Source organism: Nesoenas mayeri (genome assembly GCF_963082525.1).
Source record: "Nesoenas mayeri genome assembly, chromosome: 29".
In the NCBI taxonomy this organism is placed as follows: Eukaryota; Metazoa; Chordata; class Aves; order Columbiformes; family Columbidae; genus Nesoenas; species Nesoenas mayeri.
In genome coordinates, this window is record NC_137561.1 from 1896269 (window position 1) to 1915926 (window position 19658).

Here is a 19658-nt window from a genome sequence, read left to right on the forward strand (position 1 = left end):
TGGCTGGAAGGGTTCACTGAAGCCATCAGCCATCTCATTGCTTCTCCCTGACATGCCCTGACCCTCTCCCACACCTACAATGGCCAATCACGGCTGCTCAGGCCTCCCGCTCTTCAGAAGAGGCCTCGAGCTTCTTGGTTCTTCCTGGTGCTTATTATGAACTTCCTCGCTCTCTGCAGAGTTCATGGTGAGCTTTCTTGTCCATAACATCCCTTTATGACCATGTCTCACTAAATGGTTGTGTTTGTATGATCATTTGTGCAGAAAGGGCAGTCACAGGACAGCACCCAATATGTCAAAACTGATGCCCAGTGAAATGCCGTAAAGCCCCGATGAGTTCCCCTGTGTCTGTGTCTCTCCTGGAAGGAGTCTGTCCCGAGAAGGGGATCCAGCTCCTGCCACTCTCTGCAGAGGCACATGAGCAGTGTCCATCACCTGGGGACACAAAGGGTGACGTTTGCCAGACCACCCGTCATCTGAACCACTTAGATGTGTGCTTGTGGATGGGGTATGGAGCCTTATAGTGCAAATACCTATTTAATTGTCATTGCCAGAGGGGCTACCACTGATGCAGAGTACTCTTTTACAGATATTTATATGTAAGCATGTTAAACTTTTATTTTTCTTTAAAAACTGACTTTCCTAGACAAATTACACAACCACTTGAAGGACTTTTCGCGCCTTTTAACATGATTATCCACAGAAGGCCACCAGCTTTGCATCTCAGGAAATGGGATCCAGAGTCCAAGGGCAGGATGGTTTGGACTCTGTGCTGGGATCTGGAAACTGAAACGTGCTCCCATCTACCAGCCCCCTGCCCTCCTCAGTGAGGGTGTGAGACATTCTGCCAGCCAGGGCTGAACTCACAGCCATGACCAGTATCTTATGTCCAACTGCAGCCAATGGTGTCCTGCCAGCTCAGGATTGGAGCTTCCATTGCTGGAGGTGTTTTAAAGACATGGAGATGTGGCACTTTGGGACATGGTTTGGTGGTGGACCTGGCAGTGTTTGATTTATGGTAGGATGCTGTGTTATTAAGGGTCTTTTCCAGCCTAAATGATTCTCTGATTCTATGATTTGGGTTGAAACCATTTCAATTCCTTCACCTCCGGGTTCCCTCAGAGGCGGCTGTTGTGTGGCACAACTGTCCTGGCTCTCCAGGCAGGTTGGGCACTGGGTTGGTGTCTGCATTGGCAGTTTTCCCCTTCCTGGGGTAAAAGGCTGTTGGGCAGAGACAGTTGTAGAGATTTGGGTCACAGGGGTTTGCAGCAATCCTGTCAAACTCTGAGCAGGATGAGCTTTGGAGCCCAGGAAAAATGGAGATGCTCTGAAGGATGTTTGTGAACAGTGGTGCTGTCACTATTAACAGTAACAGGGAACTCCTCATTCTCACTGATGGTCATGATGATTTAAATCTCTTTAATTTCAGTCCTAACAGTCATTCTTGCTTTTCCAAGCATCTACTACATCTCAGCAGTTTGATCTTGAAATAATTTCTTAGAACAATGCTTTTTCTCTCGCTTCTTTTTTTGTTTTAATCATTTAAAGAGTACACCTCTTGGACAGAATTACCCTAAAATTGTGCTTCTTTCGTTATTGTTCTACCTTTTAATTATTTCTTATGTGGTGTGAGGTGTTGTTGGCATAGGAGAACAGTTTCTTTTTGAGACAATGGTGGCCAAGGAACAGATCCCAGGTCAGTGCAAAGGCCCAAAGGAAGCCAGAATCTTTATGTGTGTGCACTGACACACACTGTCACCTGCATTTCCAGTCTCTGCAGTCCCAACAGTGCCGCAGAGTCTGGAGTTCTGAGCTCCCTCATCTGCCCTGTGTGACACGTGTAAAATGGAACTACCCCAGTCCAATGGCTGGTTTTGATTCTCTTCACAGCCTGAAGCACCACATGGGTCAGGAGACAAGCCAGGATACCCAACCAGGACTCACATGCTCTGCTCTTACAGTTCAGGCGTTCCTGGGAATCTCTGCAGACATGCCACACTGATATCTGGGTGAAAGGAGCTGGTCAAGTGCCACGTCTCCATTTCTATAATGATGAGTTTGTGTCTGGCTGCCCACGCTGCCCACAGCCGCGAGGTGGGGGTTTTGCTCTGTAGATCAAGTGGGCTGTGGTGACTCTGTGGGGCCCTACTTGTCAGGCTGGAAGGCAGCTCCAGCTGATGGTGGTCACTGCCACTGACCACTCCCACACAAGCTCTTGGGTGGCCATGGAGAGTGCTCAGAGGGACCCTGCCTTATTCACTTTGTGCGTGAGTGCTGGCCACCAACAAGCAACACCTGAGCAAACAGCCTGAAGTCTCTCGAAAGCCACACTGGGACCATGATCTCCTCACACTGAGCCCACAGAGAAACAAGCAGAGCAACGAGCCTCTTGAGAGTCTGTTACTAAGGAATGTTCTTCAAGGAACTTTGGAAGAAGACCTAACCCTTCAGGCACTGTGCTAAGGAGATGCCCTTGCTGATGGAGATGCTGTTCTGAGCCCAGCTCTGTCACAGCAGTGCCCACCGCCTGTCCTGGTCACAGGACTGACACACAGCAGGACGGCGACCAAGCCTTGGGAGCGCTCAGGCCTTGCAGCAACACAAGGGCTTAGAAGGAGAGTGTGGGAGTGGAAAGAGAAGGACTCTGGGAGGAACAAGGCTGGTGCTGCCTGGCAGAGCTGCTCTGCTGGGACTGTTTCCTCCATCTTCGCACACAGACACCTTGTGCTGAGCTTCACAAAGGTTGCAGAGGAAGGATCTGAGACAAACAATTCACTGCAGGGTCATTTATTTTCTTCAAATACACAGAAAGCAGGACTTCTCATTTACAAGATCTTTGACTTGATCTATAAAGGTGGACAAAGATGTGGGATGAATAATAACATTTCTTTGAGTGAAATATTATCAGAGTTAAAAAGGCAAAACCAAAAAAGTCTTCCCCCAACTCCAAAAACTCATCTAAAACTACAAAATATAAAAAAGATAGGTTGGACCTGTCATGAGTCATGTCATGAGTGATATAGAGAAGATGGGAAGTTTAATGCCTTTGAAAAGAATCCAGCCATTAGTTGCTTCAAGGCATCCTTGAGCTTCTGGTTCCTCATGCTGTAGATGAGGGGGTTCACTGCTGGAAGCATCACCGAGTACAGAACTGACACAACCAGGTCCAGGAATGAGGAGGAGATGGAGGGGGGCTTCAGGTAGGCAAACATGACAGTGGTGACTAACAGAGAGACCACGGCCAGGTGAGGGAGGCAGGTGGAAAAGGCTTTGTGTCGTCCCTGCTCAGAGGGGATCCTCAGCACGGCCCTCAAGATCTGCACATAGGACACCACGATGAACACAAAACAGCCAAAACTGATTAACAGACTAAACACAATAAGGCCAAGTTCCCTGAGGTAGGAGTGTGAGCAGGAGAGCTTGAGAATCTGGGGGATTTCACAGAAGAACTGGCCCAGGGCATTGCCCTTGCACAGGGGCAGTGAAAATGTATTGGCCGTGTGCAGCAGAGCATTGAGAAACCCAGTGGCCCAGGCAGCTGCTGCCATGTGGACACAAGCTCTGCTGCCCAGGAGGGTCCCGTAGTGCAGAGGTTTGCAGATGGCAACATAGCGGTCGTACGACATGATGGTGAGGAGACAATACTCTGCTGTGATCAAGAAGGAAAATGAAAAGGTCTGTGCAGCACATCCTGAGTATGAGATGACCCTGTTGTCCCAGAGGGAATTGGTCATGGATTTGGGGACAATGGTGGAGATGGAGCCCAGGTCAAGGAGGGCGAGGTTGAGCAGGAAGAAGTACATGGGGGTGTGGAGGTGCTGGTCCCAGGCTATGGTGGTGATGATGAGGCCGTTGCCCAGGAGGGCAGCCAGGTAGATGCCCAGGAAGAGCCAGAAGTGCAAGAGCTGCAGCTCCCGTGTGTCTGTGAAGGGCAGGAGGAGGAACTGGGTGATGGAGCTGCTGTTGGACATTGGCTGCCTGTGGGTATGAGAACCTGTGTAAGGAGGAAAAGTCAGTGAGAAGTTAGAGGTGTATAAACAGGCTGTTTCTCATGGAATACCCCTTCACCGATGGAGGGATGTTTCAGCTCGCTCTTTATTTCTATCAAGTGAGGAAAAGAGTTCATCACAGTTTAAAATGCAGCTTGGTCATCTAATTTCTATGAACACACCTCTGGGTCAAGACCCCCTGTGTTGATGTCAGAACAAAAACTGACCCACAATTTCAGCCCAACCCCAGAGAGCAAGAGCAGCAGGGACAGGTGGAGAAACAGGGAAGGACACTGCAGTGCTACCAGAAAATAAAGCAAGGACAGAAAGGCAGACGGGCATGCTGTGGAACCTTCTCCTGACCCGGCTGTGCTGCTGCCACTCACATAATGACACTGGAGAGCAAGTACTTTTAGCACCTTATTTGAGTACCTCGTTGCAGGAACCCTTCACCTGGAGGTCCAGCTGCTGAGGTGGAGACTCGTGACCTGGACTCCATGGCTTTGGGGCAGAGGGTCTGCTGAGGAGGAGAGGAGACCAGGGGTTGCACTGGGAAATGTGTCTGCAGTGCAGGGGATTGCAGGGGGTTCCCAAATCCAGTCTCTGGCATATCTGGTAGGAGCTCCTTCTCCCTGCCCATGTCTGTGCTGCCTGCAGCTGTGTGTCTGTCCCTGGTCTGATCCCTGTCAGTGTCACAGACCCCGTCCCACCCGCTGTGTGCTCAGCTCTGTCCTGCTCACACCTCCTGGCACTGCCCAGGGGCAGCTCCGTGTGTGCAGGGGCTCAGGAGCAGCTGAGACACGTCTGGAGCTCTGAGCAGCCCTGACCCACACAGCCCCCTTCAACCACACAAGCTCCCTGCCTGCCCTGCCGGGGGTCGCTCCTTCCCCCCACAGCTGCTGCCATGGGATCTCCCGGGCAGGCTGAGCGCTGACCCTGGCAGGTGGCAGAGTCCCCGCCCGGCACAGCCCTGGGGTGCAGGGACCCTGCTCTGCAGGACAGCCCTGGGCACCCCTGGGTGCTCCCCCGGCTTCACAGCTGTTCAACATGGCCTGACAAGAGCCCCGTCCTTACAGATCCCACAAGCTGTGCCTGTGCCAGTTTCAGGAGATGCCTCCAGGAGCTACAGCTGCACTGCCCTGCACCAGAGACTTACCATGGCAAGGGCTGCAAAGGTTTCTCCTCCAGTGAGCTCTCAGTCATCCTCCAGTCCTGAGCACCTTTAATCTCTCTCTGCCTTGCTCGTCTCCTGAGATGCCCAGGCAGAGCCCTCAGCCCTGCTGCATGTGCAGAGGAGCTGCTCCTGGGCAGAGCTGTCTCTCTGCAGCGCTGCCGCTGCCATGAGCTCCCTGTGTCCCAGGAGCCCAGCCCAGCTCAGCACCACAGGAGCAGCCCAAGGCACTTTAATGACCCCTCTGGTGAGTTTTGTGCTGAGTCCATGAACCTCAGACTCTGAGGGGAAGCTGAAGAATCTTCTCAAGAAGTCAAAGTCAGATGCAAACTCCAAAGTTTCTTGTACTGTTAATGCGTCCCACTGAGGGATCCTACTGAGAAAGAACATCCAAGTTTGTTAGAGAAAAAAACTGGAGGCAGAGATGAAAGGTCAGGAAAAGCGAATAAAAGGTGGCTGTGACGCAGAGTAAACCTGGTTGTGTTTCATTAACCAAAGGGTCAAGCCCAGAACCCACTTTGGAATTCAGATCCTGTCCCTCCCACGTTGCCCAGGGCCCTTCCTGGGACAGTGTGATGTGGGGCTGTGCAAGGCCAAGGGCAGGACTATGGTCCCACACCTCCCAGGTTCCTGGCTGGGGACAAGGAGGCCATGAGGCCCCTGTGCTGCAAGGACAAGGTGTCTCCTCACAGGCATCAGAGGTGCAGACAACAGCCACAGCCAAGGGGAGAAGGAGCTCATGTCTGGTGGGGCTTTCAGCCTCTTTCCATCCCGTGATCATCTCCACGACAGCCTGTCCTGTGCTGTGGCATCCCCTGCACCTCTGTCCCTGCAGGCTGGAGACATCCCCCCTGCTGCCCCACCTTGCTCCTGTCTGAGCATCTTCCTTCCTTTGCTGAGATCTCTCCATCCTCCCCAGCTGCTCCTTGAAGCACAAAGCCTTGGGCTGATGCAGACTCCCTCTGCTGACCTGATCCACCACAGCACTGCCCTTCCATCACATTCCTTTCTGCTCATGTCCAGCCTGGACCTCCCCAGCTGCACTTGGGGCCATTGTTTCTTGCTCAAGCTCTTTCCCACTATGCAGAAACCTCCACCACCTCTGAAACCGCCCTTCAAGCACTCTCAGGCTACTCCTGCACTGCTGCAGCCTCCCCAGCGCTGCTGGGCCAAAGCAGCCCAGGTCCCTCAGCACCCCACACCATGTGCACAAGGTGCTGAACCTGCCTTGGCACAGCCCTGCACTCTCCAGTTCCTCCCTGCTGCTCCAGACTGGGAAGCCGCACACTGGCACACACCCGTGTGTGTGGGTCACACCAGTGCTGAACCGAATGGGATGAGAACTGCAGGTGTCTGGGTCCCCACGCTCCTCCTCATGCAGACCCATGTGCAGCTGCCTTGTTCATGGTGAGCGTGCACCACGGGCTGGTGTGAGCCCATTGACAACATCTTCCTGACACAGGTGACTGAGGAGTCAGTGGGGTGAGGTGCCCTGTGGGACTTAACACTTACAAACTAGAAAGAGTTGGTCAGGATGGAACAGTCAGGGATGGGAAAGTGGAGCTGAGGCTCCTGGGAGATGAGAACAAGGCCAAGAGCAGGATTTCAGGAGAGCAGGATTTGGCCTGCTGAGGGACCTGCTTGGGTCCTGTGGGATATGACCTTGGTGTCTGCAGAGCTTTTCTCTCACATCTCCTCCCTCCTCTCTCCCACCTGCTGTTGTGCAGCGTTTTTTACCCTTTCTCAAATACAATATCCCAGAGGTGCTGCCAGCATCACTGAGTGGCTCAGATTGGGCAAGGAGTGGGTCCATCCTGGAGCAGCTGAAATCGGCTCTGTCTGACGTTGGTCAAACTCCTGTTGTCTTCTCAGAGAGGTGACAACTGTAGCACACGCACACTCACCCACAGTTCCAAGTCTTTACCATGTAAGCCCAGTACAGGGCGACAACATGTCATGTGCTACAAATTACTTGGTCATGGAGAAGAAATAGATCTTCTGTCAGCAACTCAAGTAACGCACCAGTGAATGAGCAGCTTCCTATGGGGAACTGTAATTGCCCTGACATTCACTGGCCAGGCAAAGCTGCAGCTGCCAACAGTCTAAAGGATCTTGGGCCAACTGCTTAACATGTCTGTCTGATGGACCAACAAGGGTGATGTTCACCTGGATGTGGAACTGGGAAACAAGGAAACAGGGATGTGAGGGATGTGAACATCAGTGTCCACCTTATCTGTCGTGACCAGGACACAGAGGGGTCCCAGGCACCAGAGGGAGGGAGGAAGGCCAGCAGCAGAGCACAGGCTGGTGGAATCCAGAGGATAAGACTTGGACATACTGGGGGATGATGGTCAATGTGGAGACATGGAAGTAGATCTGAAGGGTGCAGGAGCTCAGGAAATCTGATAATCCTTACAGGACAGGCTGCTCCAAGCACAAGAATGATCTCTCCAAGTACCCATGAACAGAAACATTTATGTCATGAGGCTGCTCCTCTGAACTGATGGAGCTGCAGGGCAAAAGGCAGCACACAGGAGGTGGGAGCAGGGGAAGTTGCAAAGGAGGAATTTAGAAACCTTGTCCATGGATGTGGGGATGATGACAAAGCTGCCCTGGACTTGATACCTGCACGGGAAGGGCAGCAAGATGAGCTGACAGAGCTTCACTTGCAGTAAGAGAATAGACAGGGTGAATGCGGGCCTGCTGCTGAACTTTGTAAGAGCAGAAACAGTCAGGACTGAGGTTGTTCAAGGCTTCTTGTCCTCCATCTTCACCAGCAAGGTCTCCTGGGACTTTGTTCCTGAAGGCAGGTGTCTGGAGAACACCCAGCAGTGGATGGGGCTCAAGTCAGGGGTGACCTGAGCAAACTCAGACACCATTACAGAACAGGAGATGGGTCACTTGACCAGCTCCCTGAACACAAGTATCGCTGTGCTGTGGCACCTGAGATTCCCAGGGACACCCACCTCTTGGTCCAGAGGAGTGTGACTCCTCTTGAGGTGTCCTGACCTGTCTCCTCACTCCCATGGTGATTTAGGCACCCACTTTTCGGACATATTCAGTTTTTATCAGGAGGTGCAACACATCAATATGGACTGGAGGTTGCTGATGCCACGTGTTCTGGAAAGGGAGGGAAGGGTGAGCAGGGAAGGAAATAGAAGAAATTTGACTTTATTACTATTTGTTATGAAAATGTTCTCTGTTTGGCTATTCCTGAAATCTCCCTAATCATTCACACTAGACTTGAAGCCTTTAGGAAAATGATGCACAGAGCCTTGGCTTGTAGGAGCATTTTCGATGTCAATGAGCCCTCTGCTGCCACGATCCTGAACTGCAGCTGCTGAAAGAATGAACAAACCTCTAATGACGTGAAAAGCAAAAGCAAACCCCAAGTTTCTGAGGGTGTTTGGACCCCATGAAGGGCCATCGCTGACACAGCTGTGAAGGAAACAACCAGTGCAGGTCCCTGTCCCTGGAGGCTGCTGAAGGAAAGACTTGGAGACACTGGTTCCAGGTGGTGAGGGCCTTGTGGAGCTGGCTCTGATGCCATGTAAGTCCTTGATGCTTGTTCATCACCAGAATGACTGAGCCCTGACCCCTGGGACCCGGTAGATTATTCTCCAATGTTTTTCAAGGCTTTTTCTGTGGTCGGTGTGAGCTTTGGGGCATGGTTTAGTGGTGGACTTGTCAGTGTTTGCTTTAAGGTTGGACTCTGCGTTCTCTTTTCCACCCTAAATGATTCTATGATTCTATGATTCTATGATTCTATGATCTGCAATTCCATCCCCTCCAGCTTCCCTCAGAGGCGGCTGTTGTGTGGCACAACTGTCCATAGGAGAATAGTTTCTTTTTGAGACAAAGGTGGCCAAGGAACAGATCCCAGGTCAGTGCAAAGGCCCAAAGGAAGCCAGAATCTGTATGTGTGTGCACTGACACACACTGTCACCTGCATTTCCAGTCTCCGCAGTCCCATCAGTGCAGCAGAGTCTAGAGTTCTGAGCTCCCTCATCTGCCCTGTGTGACACGTGTAACATGGAACTACCCCAGTCCAATGGCTGGTTTTGATTCTCTTCACAGCCTGAAGCACCACATGGGTCAGGAGACAAGCCAGGATACCCAACCAGGACTCACATACCCTTCACGTAGATTTTAGGTGTTCCCTGGCATCTCAGCAGACATGTCACGCTGATATCTGGGTGCAAGGAGCTGGTCAAGTGCCTCGTTTTCATTTCTATATTGATGGATTTGTGTCTGGATGATGTGCAGACTCTGTGCATGAATGCTGATACCTCTTGGACAACCTGCTCTGAAAGGGTTAACAACATGGGCTGTTCTTTCTGGAGAGGCATTAGGACAGCAAAAAATAAGATCTTGGCTCAGGGTAAAAGAACAAGAATGGAAAAGATGTGGTCAGGACTGTTTGGGGGCACTTGTAAAGCAGCCCTGAACCTCATGTTAATTACTTCTTTATTCTGGGATAACCTGAGAGTTCTCCCTAACTTGAAAACATGAAGGGGAAGGAAGGACAGCATCATTCAGGCTCAAAGGGACCTCAGGAGGTGTCTTGACCAACCTCCTGCTCACAGTAGTGTCAGACCAGATTGCTCAGGGCTTTATCCAAACACATCTTGGTCACTTTCTGGGACAGAGTGAGTGCGCACTCCTGGGAAACAGCTTCCAGTGCTGGACTGTCCTCAGGACCTGAAAGTTTCTCCCTTTCTACAGCACCTTTCCAAGCCCAACCATCCAGGTGGTTTTTTACCCATCTACTTGCACACTAACACAGACCATAATATCCTACCTTGGGCACAAGAATATTTTGGGGGATGATGCCAAATGCCTTGCTGATCTCCAGGTAACAGACCATCAATGTTGTCCCCACTTCCACAATCCTGTCCTTTCCTCACAGAAAGCAAAGAGGATGGACAGGCACAACCTGCCCTGGACAAACCCTGTCACCTTCTCTTCCTGACACCCAGAAATGGGGTCTCAGTGGCCATGCTCTGGGGCACAGCCCTTAGTTCCCCTGCTCACCCATGGGCCATTTTGAAAAGTGCACACACTGTGTGAGAGCTGCCAGTGCTCAGGGAGTCCCCCCAGTCTCCATGAGCTTTTCAAGATGGTGGAGAGTGGCCTCACTGTGACATGGTCCTGCTGTCCCAGCTCCTGGGATGCTGCCCCTGCTGTCCCATAGACTGGAGAGGATTGTGTTAGTTCCAGTGACCCCTGACTTGATCCCCATCCACTGCTGCTTGTTCTGCAGATTCCTGTCTCAAGTCACAGAGGCCTGGGACACATGGCTAGTGAAGATGGAGGACAAGAGGACACAGGGATTCTCACCTCTTTCTCTTATTAAATTCATCAGTAGCTACAAAGTGTCTTTGTTTGTCTTTTAACTGTTCCTGCAGTAGTAACAGCTCATTCTGGGCCCTTGAATTGCCTCCCAGGTCTAGAATGAGGTCTGATCTGGACTGTTGCTGTTCCTGGAGGCTGCTGTCCTTGCAGACGAGATGAACTCACTCCTGCTACCCTGCCTGGCAGTTCATTCCATCCGTGTCACAGCTCTGTCTGCAGCACTGACAGCTCCAGCTCCCCAGTCAGGTCCCTGGCTGAGGACATGGCCTCACATCTGGGCTGAGCCACCCCAGCTGTGGCACCAGCCCAGCTCTGACCTGCACAAGAAACCTGGTACCAAGTGTCCAAGAGCCCATGTGTGCAAAGGCTTTGAATCAGAGCACAGACATGGCATGACCAAAGATTGATGAATGTCTCTCTAGATCTAGGAGTGTAAAACCAGGACAGAATGCCTAAAGTCATTCAACTGAAGATATTCCTCCCCTAGCCTGCAGAAATTAGATGCTTTGCTGTAACATTCCTGGTGTCCTCTCTAATGATAGGACAAGAAAGATGATTGTTATACTAATTTATTTTTTTAAATGAAAAAATACAATGCTGGAAAGAAGTGTCTCTTCAGAGGAGAGAGAATCAACATCACTGATTACTTCAACTTCAAAGTTGTGCTGCTGGAGCCCCAGGGACACCTGGAGGAGCCCAGAGGGGACAGAGAAAGGGACATCATGGGCTGCTCCTGTGCTGCTGAGCTGGGCTGGGCTCCTGGGACACAGGGAGCTCATGACAGCGGCAGCGCTACAGAGAGACAGCTCTGCCCAGGAGCAGCTCCTCTGCACACGCAGCAGGGCTGAGGGCTCTGCCTGCAGCACCGAGGGCACAGGAGCCAGGCAAAGAGAGATTAAAGGCAATGTGGGGTGGTTGTTTGCTGAGGATTCAATGAGACAAATCACAGTTCTAACACGATAAGTCTCTGGCTGTAGGACAATGCAGCTGCATTTCCTGGAGGGAGACCCTAAGCTGGTACATCTCACGATTTATAGGATCTGTCAGATCTCTCTCACAGTATCTCTGTTGCAGAGGAGAAGAACACACTCCAGAGCAGGGCTTCCCTGCTGCACTGTCAGAGGAACAGGGAATGACGACAACTTCTGCTGAGGGTGACTGCAGGGGGAGCACCCAGGGGTGCCCAAGGCTGTCCTGCAGAGCAGGGTCCCTGCACCCCAGAAGATGTGGCGGAAGGAGCAAACCCTATTGGGCAGGAAAAGTGCTTCTTCTGTTGAGGGGGTGCAGTGCAGGTCAGGGCTGCTCACAGCTCCTGATCACCTCCGCAATATTTACAAGAGGTTTCAAGGAGAAAATCAAGAGAAGGAGTATTTTAAAGTCAAGGATCTTCCCTGAGACTTTGTTTTCAGTTTCTTACTCTTGGGAATGGGTGGGGATAAATGCAAAAGGAGTTCTTATTTTGAAACAAATATTTGAGAACTGCAACTGTGTGATCAGTAGGTCTGCAAGAGAATCCCGTCATGCCTTCAGCCACTCCTCTGCTTATATAGAACCAGCATCACCTTTGCTGGACACCTTACACTTAATCTGTAATCTGTTTTCCAGCCTGCAGACAGGAAGATGCCCCCAGGCAGTGCCTGTGAACAGGCAGGATCTGTAGGGCCAGGGGGAGGACACAGAGGGTGGGATGGTCTGTGAGCACTGACAGGGAACAGACATGGACAGGGATACACCTCCCAGGGGAGAATCTCCAGGCAGCAGGGAAATGATCAGAAATGAGAGGAAACCAAAACCGGAATGGTTATGGGAGGGAGAAGAGAGAAAATTCCCTGTGACCCCCTGCAGGTCAGATCCCTGCTGTGAGCAGCCCCCTGGCCTCCTGTCCCACCCAGCAAAGCCTCTGCCCTCAGGGCCGGGGGCTCCAAGGCATGAAGCAGCTCCTGTGCAGCCAGAGCTGCAGTTCCTCTGCAGAGCACAGGGGCTGAGAGCAGCTGCCCGGCACTGTTGGTGTCTGGGAGGTGGCTGCACAGCTGGGGAAGGGGGACGCTGTCTGAGTGCCCGGCTGCCTCTGCCCTGGCCTCTCTCACCCCCACCCTCACCGCCTTTTCCTTCTAGCTCCCCTGCTCTGGGTCACTGCTGTTGGGATCTTGTTCTTGCTGTCAGGCTCTCTGGGGATGGCAGTTTCAGCTGCAGAGTCACAGCCTGATCTTGTGGATCCTTTCCTGCAGGTGTGTCCATGGGCACACGTGTCCCAGATTTGCTCTGACCTGTGGGCTATGGGCAATGCAGTCTGTGGGGCTGGGGAATGAGCTGTATGTGTCCTAGGCTAAACGTGGGGTGCTGAGACCTTAGGAAAGGGTGAGACCTGTCATGGTCTGAGGTGGGTCCCTCTGCTCTCAGCAGTGCCTGGTGGCTTTTCAGGGTAACATGGGAGTGTGATCAGCCCCCATCTCAGAAAGGTGCCAGCCCAGGGCAGCTGGAACAGGACAGAGGGACAGAGCAGCTGCCCTCACTCTGCACTGACTCACAGGAACCCTCTAGTCTCGCAGGACTCGCTCTGTTCTCCCTGAGTGCAGCAGAAATGCTGAGGGTTTCTGACACCCAACAACACTCTGCAGTGAATATGGGGGTTATGTAAAAAGCCTGGAACTCCTAAACTGCCTTCACCATCTCTGTTCCCTATCACTGGGAAAGCAAGTGCTGACAGCCCTTCTGTGTTAGCAGAACCAGGACAGTCCCCACCGTTCCCTGGCCCCACTTCTGCAGAGCTGGGCTGACTTATCGACGGCCCATGGACAGAGCCCTGCACTTGGTTGCACATTTTCCAGCCCCAAGCAGGGCTGCAGCCACAGTGCTGAAAAAGGTACTCCTAGAAAAACACAAGAGTGTCTGTGTGTGACAGGTGAAGGTCTAAGGGAGTTGGTTTGATTTTTGTCAGAGAACTCTGCCCTGGATTCTCACTGTCTTTTTTTTTTTTCTCATGACAGCGCCCCGTGCTCAGGAAAAGCAAATGTCCAACAGCAGCTCCATCACCCAGTTCCTCCTGTTGCCGTTCGCAGACACACGAGAGCTGCAGCTCTTGCACTTCTGGCTCTTCCTGGGCATCTACCTGGCTGCCCTCCTGGGCAACGGCCTCATCATCACCACCATAGCCTGGGACCAGCACCTCCACACCTCCATGTACTTCTTCCTGCTCAACCTCGCCCTCCTCGACCTGGGCTCCATCTCCATCATTGTCCCCAAATCCATGGCCAACTCTCTGTGGGGCACCAGGGCCATTTCCTATGCAGGGTGTTCTACGCAACTCTTTCTGTTTGCCTTTTTAGTTTCAGCAGAGCTTTATCTTCTCACCATCATGTCGTACGACCGCTACGTTGCCATCTGCAAACCCCTGCACTACGGGACCCTCCTGGGCAGCAGAGCTTGTGTCCACATGGCAGCAGCTGCCTGGGCCACTGGGTTTCTCACTGCTCTGCTGCACACGGCCAATACATTTTCACTGCCCCTGTGCAAGGGCAATGCCCTGGGCCAGTTCTTCTGTGAAATCCCCCAGATCCTCAAGCTCTCCTGCTCACACTCCTACCTCAGGGAACTTGGGGTTATCATGTTTAGCGCTTCTTTTTTTGAGGGATGTTTTGTGTTCATTGTGGTGTCGTATGTGCAGATTTTGAGGGCCGTGCTGAGGATCCCCTCTGAGCAGGGACGGCACAAAGCCTTTTCCACCTGCCTCCCTCACCTGGCCGTGATCTCCCTGTTCATCAGCACTGTCATATTTGCCCATCTGAAACCCCCTTCCAACTCCTCCCCATCCCTGGACCTGGTGGTGTCTGTTCTGTACTCGGTGGTGCCTCCAGCAGTGAACCCCCTCATCTACAGCATGAGGAACCAGGAGCTGAAAGTGGCACTGAAGAAGCTGGTTCAGTCATTTTTCTTTCAGCAGCAATGAGTTACTCATGTCTCTTCAGAAGTGATTTCCAGTTCATCTCAGGAACCTCCTGTGCATTGAGCATTTCATCTGTGATAGCCATGTTTGTCAAGGAATTTCTTCACCCACGACACTTCTCCAGAGCAGTGACTCAGAGGCCTGTCTACTTGTTTCTGGGGCCCTGGTACAGCTGGTGTCCTGTGTCACATCTCTGTAATACAGGTGTGGACCCATTTTGAAATCACTGTATTTCTGAAATTGCAGCCATCTTTTTGAAACACCCCACAAAAGGGGATTTCCTCAGTCTCAGTCTTTGGGGCTTGGGCTCTTCTTCCAAGGCTGTGGTCAGCCTGAATAAATTTCCCCCACAAGGCCATGCTGCTGTGCTTGTGTTTTTCATGGCTCAGGGGAGGACATGGGGCACCATGTTACGTCATGGTGCTGGTCTGAGTGTCCATCTGTGGGTGCCCAGTGTTCCTGGAGATGGTGAAGGACCTTCCGTGATCTGCCTTGGACTGTCTCGCTGTGGTTTCCAGGCACCACAGCCTGCTCCCTGTGCTCTGTGCTTCAACAGGGGAATGAATGACCCACAGAACCCTGTTTCTGCATTCCCCAGCTCAGGGCAGGCTGCTCTGTCACTGCGGTAGCAGGAGCAGCATGAAGAGCTCCTGGCCAGGAGTCGTGTGCTGATGAGAGGGGCTGGCACAGGAGGAAACCAGAGCAGGGGACAAAGCGGGGCTGGCCTTGCTTCCATCATGTCATGGCTGCCCCCAGCCCTTAGGCTGATAGGCTGATCCCCCTCTCTGTCCCAGTCCATCTATCTATCCACCCATCTGTCCATCCATCCATCCCAGTACTCCATCTGAGAGAGCTGCCCCCTGCCTCATCACGTTTCTCATCCCAAAGAGATCATATAATAATTTAAGTTGGGAGAGACTCTCAAGATCATTGAGTCCAATTATTAACCTAACTCTGGCACTAAACCATGTCCCTAAGAACCTCATCTATATGTCTTTTAAACACCTCCAGGGATGGTCACTCAACCACTCCTTGGGCAGCCTGTTCCAATGCCTCACAAACTCTTCCATGAAGAAACTTTTCCTAATATATGAACTGAATATTCCCAGGTGCAACTTGAGGCTGTTTCCTCTCATTCTACCACTTCCTACATTGGAGAACAGACCAACAACCTCCATGGTCCAACCTCCTTTCAGGTAGCTGTAGACAGCAATAAGGTCTCCCCACAGCCTTCTTCTCTCCAGGCTAAACAGCCCCACTTACCTCCACTGCTCCCCGTCTGACTTGTTCTCCAGACCCCTCACCAGCTTTGTTGCCCTTCTCTGAACTCACTCCAGCACCCCAAGGTCTTTCTTGTAGTGAGGGGCCCAAAACTGAACACAGGATTTGAAGTGCATCCTCACCAGTGCCAAGAACAGAGGGATGATCACTTGCCTTGTCCTGCAGGCCACACTATTCCTGATGCTTGCTGGGATGCTGGGGGCCTTCTTGGCCACCCGGGCACACGCTGGCTCATGTTCTGTCACTGTCCATCAACACCCCCAGGGCCTTTTCCATTGGGCAGATTTCCAGCCGCTCTTCCCTGAGCCCGTAGTGCTACCTGGGGTTGTTGTGACCCAAGTGCAGGACCCAGCACTGGGCATGAAATTGAACAAGTCCAAGAGTTGGATTGTTCACCTGGGATAGAGTAACATTGAGTGCAAGTGTAGATTGGGAGAGAGCGGCTGGAGAGCAGCCCTGCAGAAAGGGATCTGGCGTGATGGTTGGCCACAGGGTCAACAGGAGGCAACACTGTCCCCCAGCAGTCAAGACAGTGACCCCCATCCTGGGGTGCATCAAACACAGCATGGCCATGTGGTCAAAAGAGGTGACTATTCTGCTGCATTCACCATTAGTGCGGCCTCACCTTGAGTTCTGTGTGCAGTTCTGGGCCACACATATTTTTATAACAAGGACGTAAAGGTCCTTGAATGCATCTAGACAATCCCCAAGCCCATTGGAGGTCCTTAGGAAGAGTTCCTCTCTCCAAATATTCAACCCAGCTTATTGATGCCTGAACAACCAGGAGAAACTGCCCCTGGACCCTCATTCCAGACTCCATCTCCTCCACGTCACACAGGCAGTGCTCTCCCCCTTGGCACTGAGGTGGTTCCAGGGACCCAAGAGACACCTGTAGGAGGAGATGTTGGGTGGGGATATGGTGTCCTTCAGTGCTCCTCATGGTACCTCCTGCTGGGCTTTGTGCCACTGGTCACAACCCTCTGAGCCTGGATGTTCAGCCAGTTCTCAGTGGTGCTGAGCAGCAACATGCCCACGAGCACATTGGGCTGCACTGGGAGGAGCGTGGCCACCCAGACAAGGGCAGTTATTGCCCATCGTGACTCAGCACTGGTGTGGTCACATCTGGAGCTGTGTGTCCCAGTGTGAGGTTCCCCATTCTGGAGGAACGGGAGGAGCTGCCATGTGGCCCGAGAAAGTCTGGGTCATGTGTGGAGTAGTAGTAGTAGTGTGTACTACTGGTGTACTACACCCAGTGTGTAGCATGGTTAAGTGGAGCGTGAGGAAACGTACTGTTTTTACTGAAATTGAGTTGATTTTCTTCATGCATTTTGAACCTCTCTCCTTCACAGCCAGTACAGTCTTTTGTTTACATTTACTATGAGAATAATGAGATAACGCTGTTTCTTCCCTGGGATAGAGTTCATTTTGTCTTTTAGCAGTTTTACTGTGTTTGCCATTTGCTATGAAAGGAATGTCAGAACTCACTGATATCTTGGCTGTTGTCAGGGAAACCAAGGACTTCTTTGGCCATCCAGCTGTGGATGCAGATTGGCAGGAGGGGACACAGACAGGACAGCACCTGGATTGACATGCAGGCTGATCAATGACATATTCCCTATGATTAGCGCCATGCTCAGTCTAAAGCTGGAGCCGGCTTTTGGGCTTGTTACACCCGTTACTTTGGGTTTTGCAGCTGGTTTGGTCAGTTCCATTCAGAAGTTTCATCCTGTCAGGAGTTCGATGTCAGTTCGGCCTTTTGCCGTTCTGCCATTTTGCCGTTGGCCTTTGGGCCTTTCTGCCTGTTGCCCTTTTGCTCTCTCTCGCTGGGATGGGCTGTTCAGGACCAAGGTGCTCCCTTCTGCAGGACTGGCTGCTCCATGTGACTGGAGTTACACAGGGAATAGCACTGAGTGTATTTTCTTAATTTAATTTATCTATTTCTATTTAATTTACCTTGACTATTGTCAGTGAAACCAAGGACTTCTCTGGAGTGCAGCTGCAGGTGCAAATTGGCAGGAGGGGGCACAGAGAGGACAGCACCTTGACTGACATCCAGGTCAATCAACAAGCTATTCTCTGCCATTAGCGTCATGCTCAGTATAAAGCTGGAGATGCCTTTTCCAGCCCATTAGTTTTGGTTTTCCGGCTACTTTGCTTAGCTCTGTTCGGAAGTTCCATTCTATTGGGAGTTCAGTGTTAGTTCAGTTTTATGATGTTTTCCTGTTTTTCAGTTGGCCGTTGGGCCTCTCTGCCTTTTGCACTTGTACTTTCTCTTGCCTGGATCAGCTGTTCAAAACTAGGGTGCTCTCTTCTTTTGGGCTGCCTGTTCAGCACAATTGGAGTTCTGTGGAGGATTGCACTGAGTGTCATATATTTTACTTTATGTATATCTTAGTATAAGTATGTTAGTAGTAGTAATGTATTATTTTTATTGTTTTATTAATTTTCTGTCTAAACCCACAAGTTTCTCCCTTTCCATTCAGTTCTCTCCCTTATCCCACCTGGGGACTGGGAGCAAGATGTGAGCAGCTCTCAGGGTCTTAGCTTGTGGCTGTGGTAAAACCATGACAAGAAAGAGCAGTAGTAGATTCAGAAATCTTGAAAATCACTTTCCAAGATGGTGTCAATTTTTAATTTTTTTGTTGTTGTTGAGAAACAGCATGAGAAAGGAAAATCATCATAAACTGCAGCTCTGGAGGTCCAGAGTGGAGCTCAGGATAAAGAAATGTCATTCTGAGCACAGTGCTGTGGTCATTCAGGACTCTGGATCAGCCATGACTCTGTGTTTCCAGGAACAGCTGGTGAGGATGGAGAGACAGCAGCACAGGCGGGGACACACTGGGCTGAGAACAAGGTGGGGAAGCGCATGGGATGTCTGCAGCCTGTGGGGAAACAGCCACAGGCCTGGGACAGTGCAGGATGGACCTTGGTGGAGATGGCCAAGGGCGCTGGCAAGGCTGGATGTCCCTGCAAGAGCCAAGGTCTTTGTCCCCTTGGCTCTGGCTGATGTCCCTGCCAGCGAGGCCTAAGAGGAGACACATGGTTGTCATGGCCATGGCACCCCATTGCCTCCTTGCACCCCCAGGGAGTGTCACACCATTGTCCTGCACTGGGCATCGCACTCCCCACAGCCCCAGGAAGAGCCCTGAGCCACACGTGAGGGACAGGATCTCCCTTCCAGGGGCAGGGGCTCAAGGCTTGGCCATTGTCCTTCATCAGACAAACCAAGGGCTTTCTCAGCATCAGAGCTGCTGCACTTTGCCTTTGCCTGATGCAATCACTGCCTCCAATTATCTGCTCTAATGAGTCCCTGGGAGGCTTTGTCAGTAACAGCCCTCAGTGGGGCCCATTAATGCTTCAAGGTACTTTGGAGTTTGTTCTGCCTTGGACTTCTTGAGCAGATTCTTCAGTCTGTGCTTGGTATCTGAGGTTCATGGTCTTAGCACCAAATACGCCATGGGGCTCATTAAAACACAGAAAGCCCTTATGAGTGATCTTTCTTTCTGTAATTTCCTTCACATCTTCCAGACTTGTAGAACTAACTGTAGAGGTTTCAATGGGACACTTGCTGCTGAAGGTTTCAAGGAATATTTCATAAAGGAGGATTTTTTCTTTCCAGGGTATTTTCTGTCATTTTTCAGTGTATAGAAGAAGTGACAGCAGCATTCTACACTGGTCATTGATCCCAAGGGTCTCCTGAAGACATCTGGACAGGCAGGAGAACAGTCCCTTGAGCCTGGACACTGTATGGACAACCTGGCTCCTCACCCCCACCCCCAGTCTGCCGGTTCCCTCATTGGCCACCAGAGATTGCATCACTTTTCCTCCATCAGACTTCTCCACTGAGCTCTGCAGGAGATGCTGCAGCTCCTGTGCACCAGCTCCACCTGCTCTCCTGTGCAAACACTGCACAGTTCAA

At 51.6% G+C, this 19658-nt stretch overlaps 2 protein-coding genes across 2 annotated transcripts; one reads left to right on the forward strand and one right to left on the reverse strand.

The window, feature by feature from the left end:
• Positions 1-3008: 3008 nt before the first annotated feature.
• LOC308050630 (olfactory receptor 14A16-like) lies at positions 3009-3971 on the reverse strand (the record flags this gene model as incomplete). The annotated part of the gene is made up of 1 exon (XM_080360788.1): positions 3009-3971. One exon carries the CDS (start codon positions 3969-3971, stop codon positions 3009-3011), a length of 963 nt encoding a protein of 320 aa, XP_080216914.1.
• A 9554-nt stretch (positions 3972-13525) lies between these two features.
• LOC308050631 (olfactory receptor 14J1-like) lies at positions 13526-14461 on the forward strand (the record flags this gene model as incomplete). Its single annotated transcript, XM_080360789.1, has 1 exon — positions 13526-14461. One exon carries the CDS (start codon positions 13526-13528, stop codon positions 14459-14461), a length of 936 nt encoding a protein of 311 aa, XP_080216915.1.
• Between the last annotated feature and the right edge of the window lie 5197 nt (positions 14462-19658).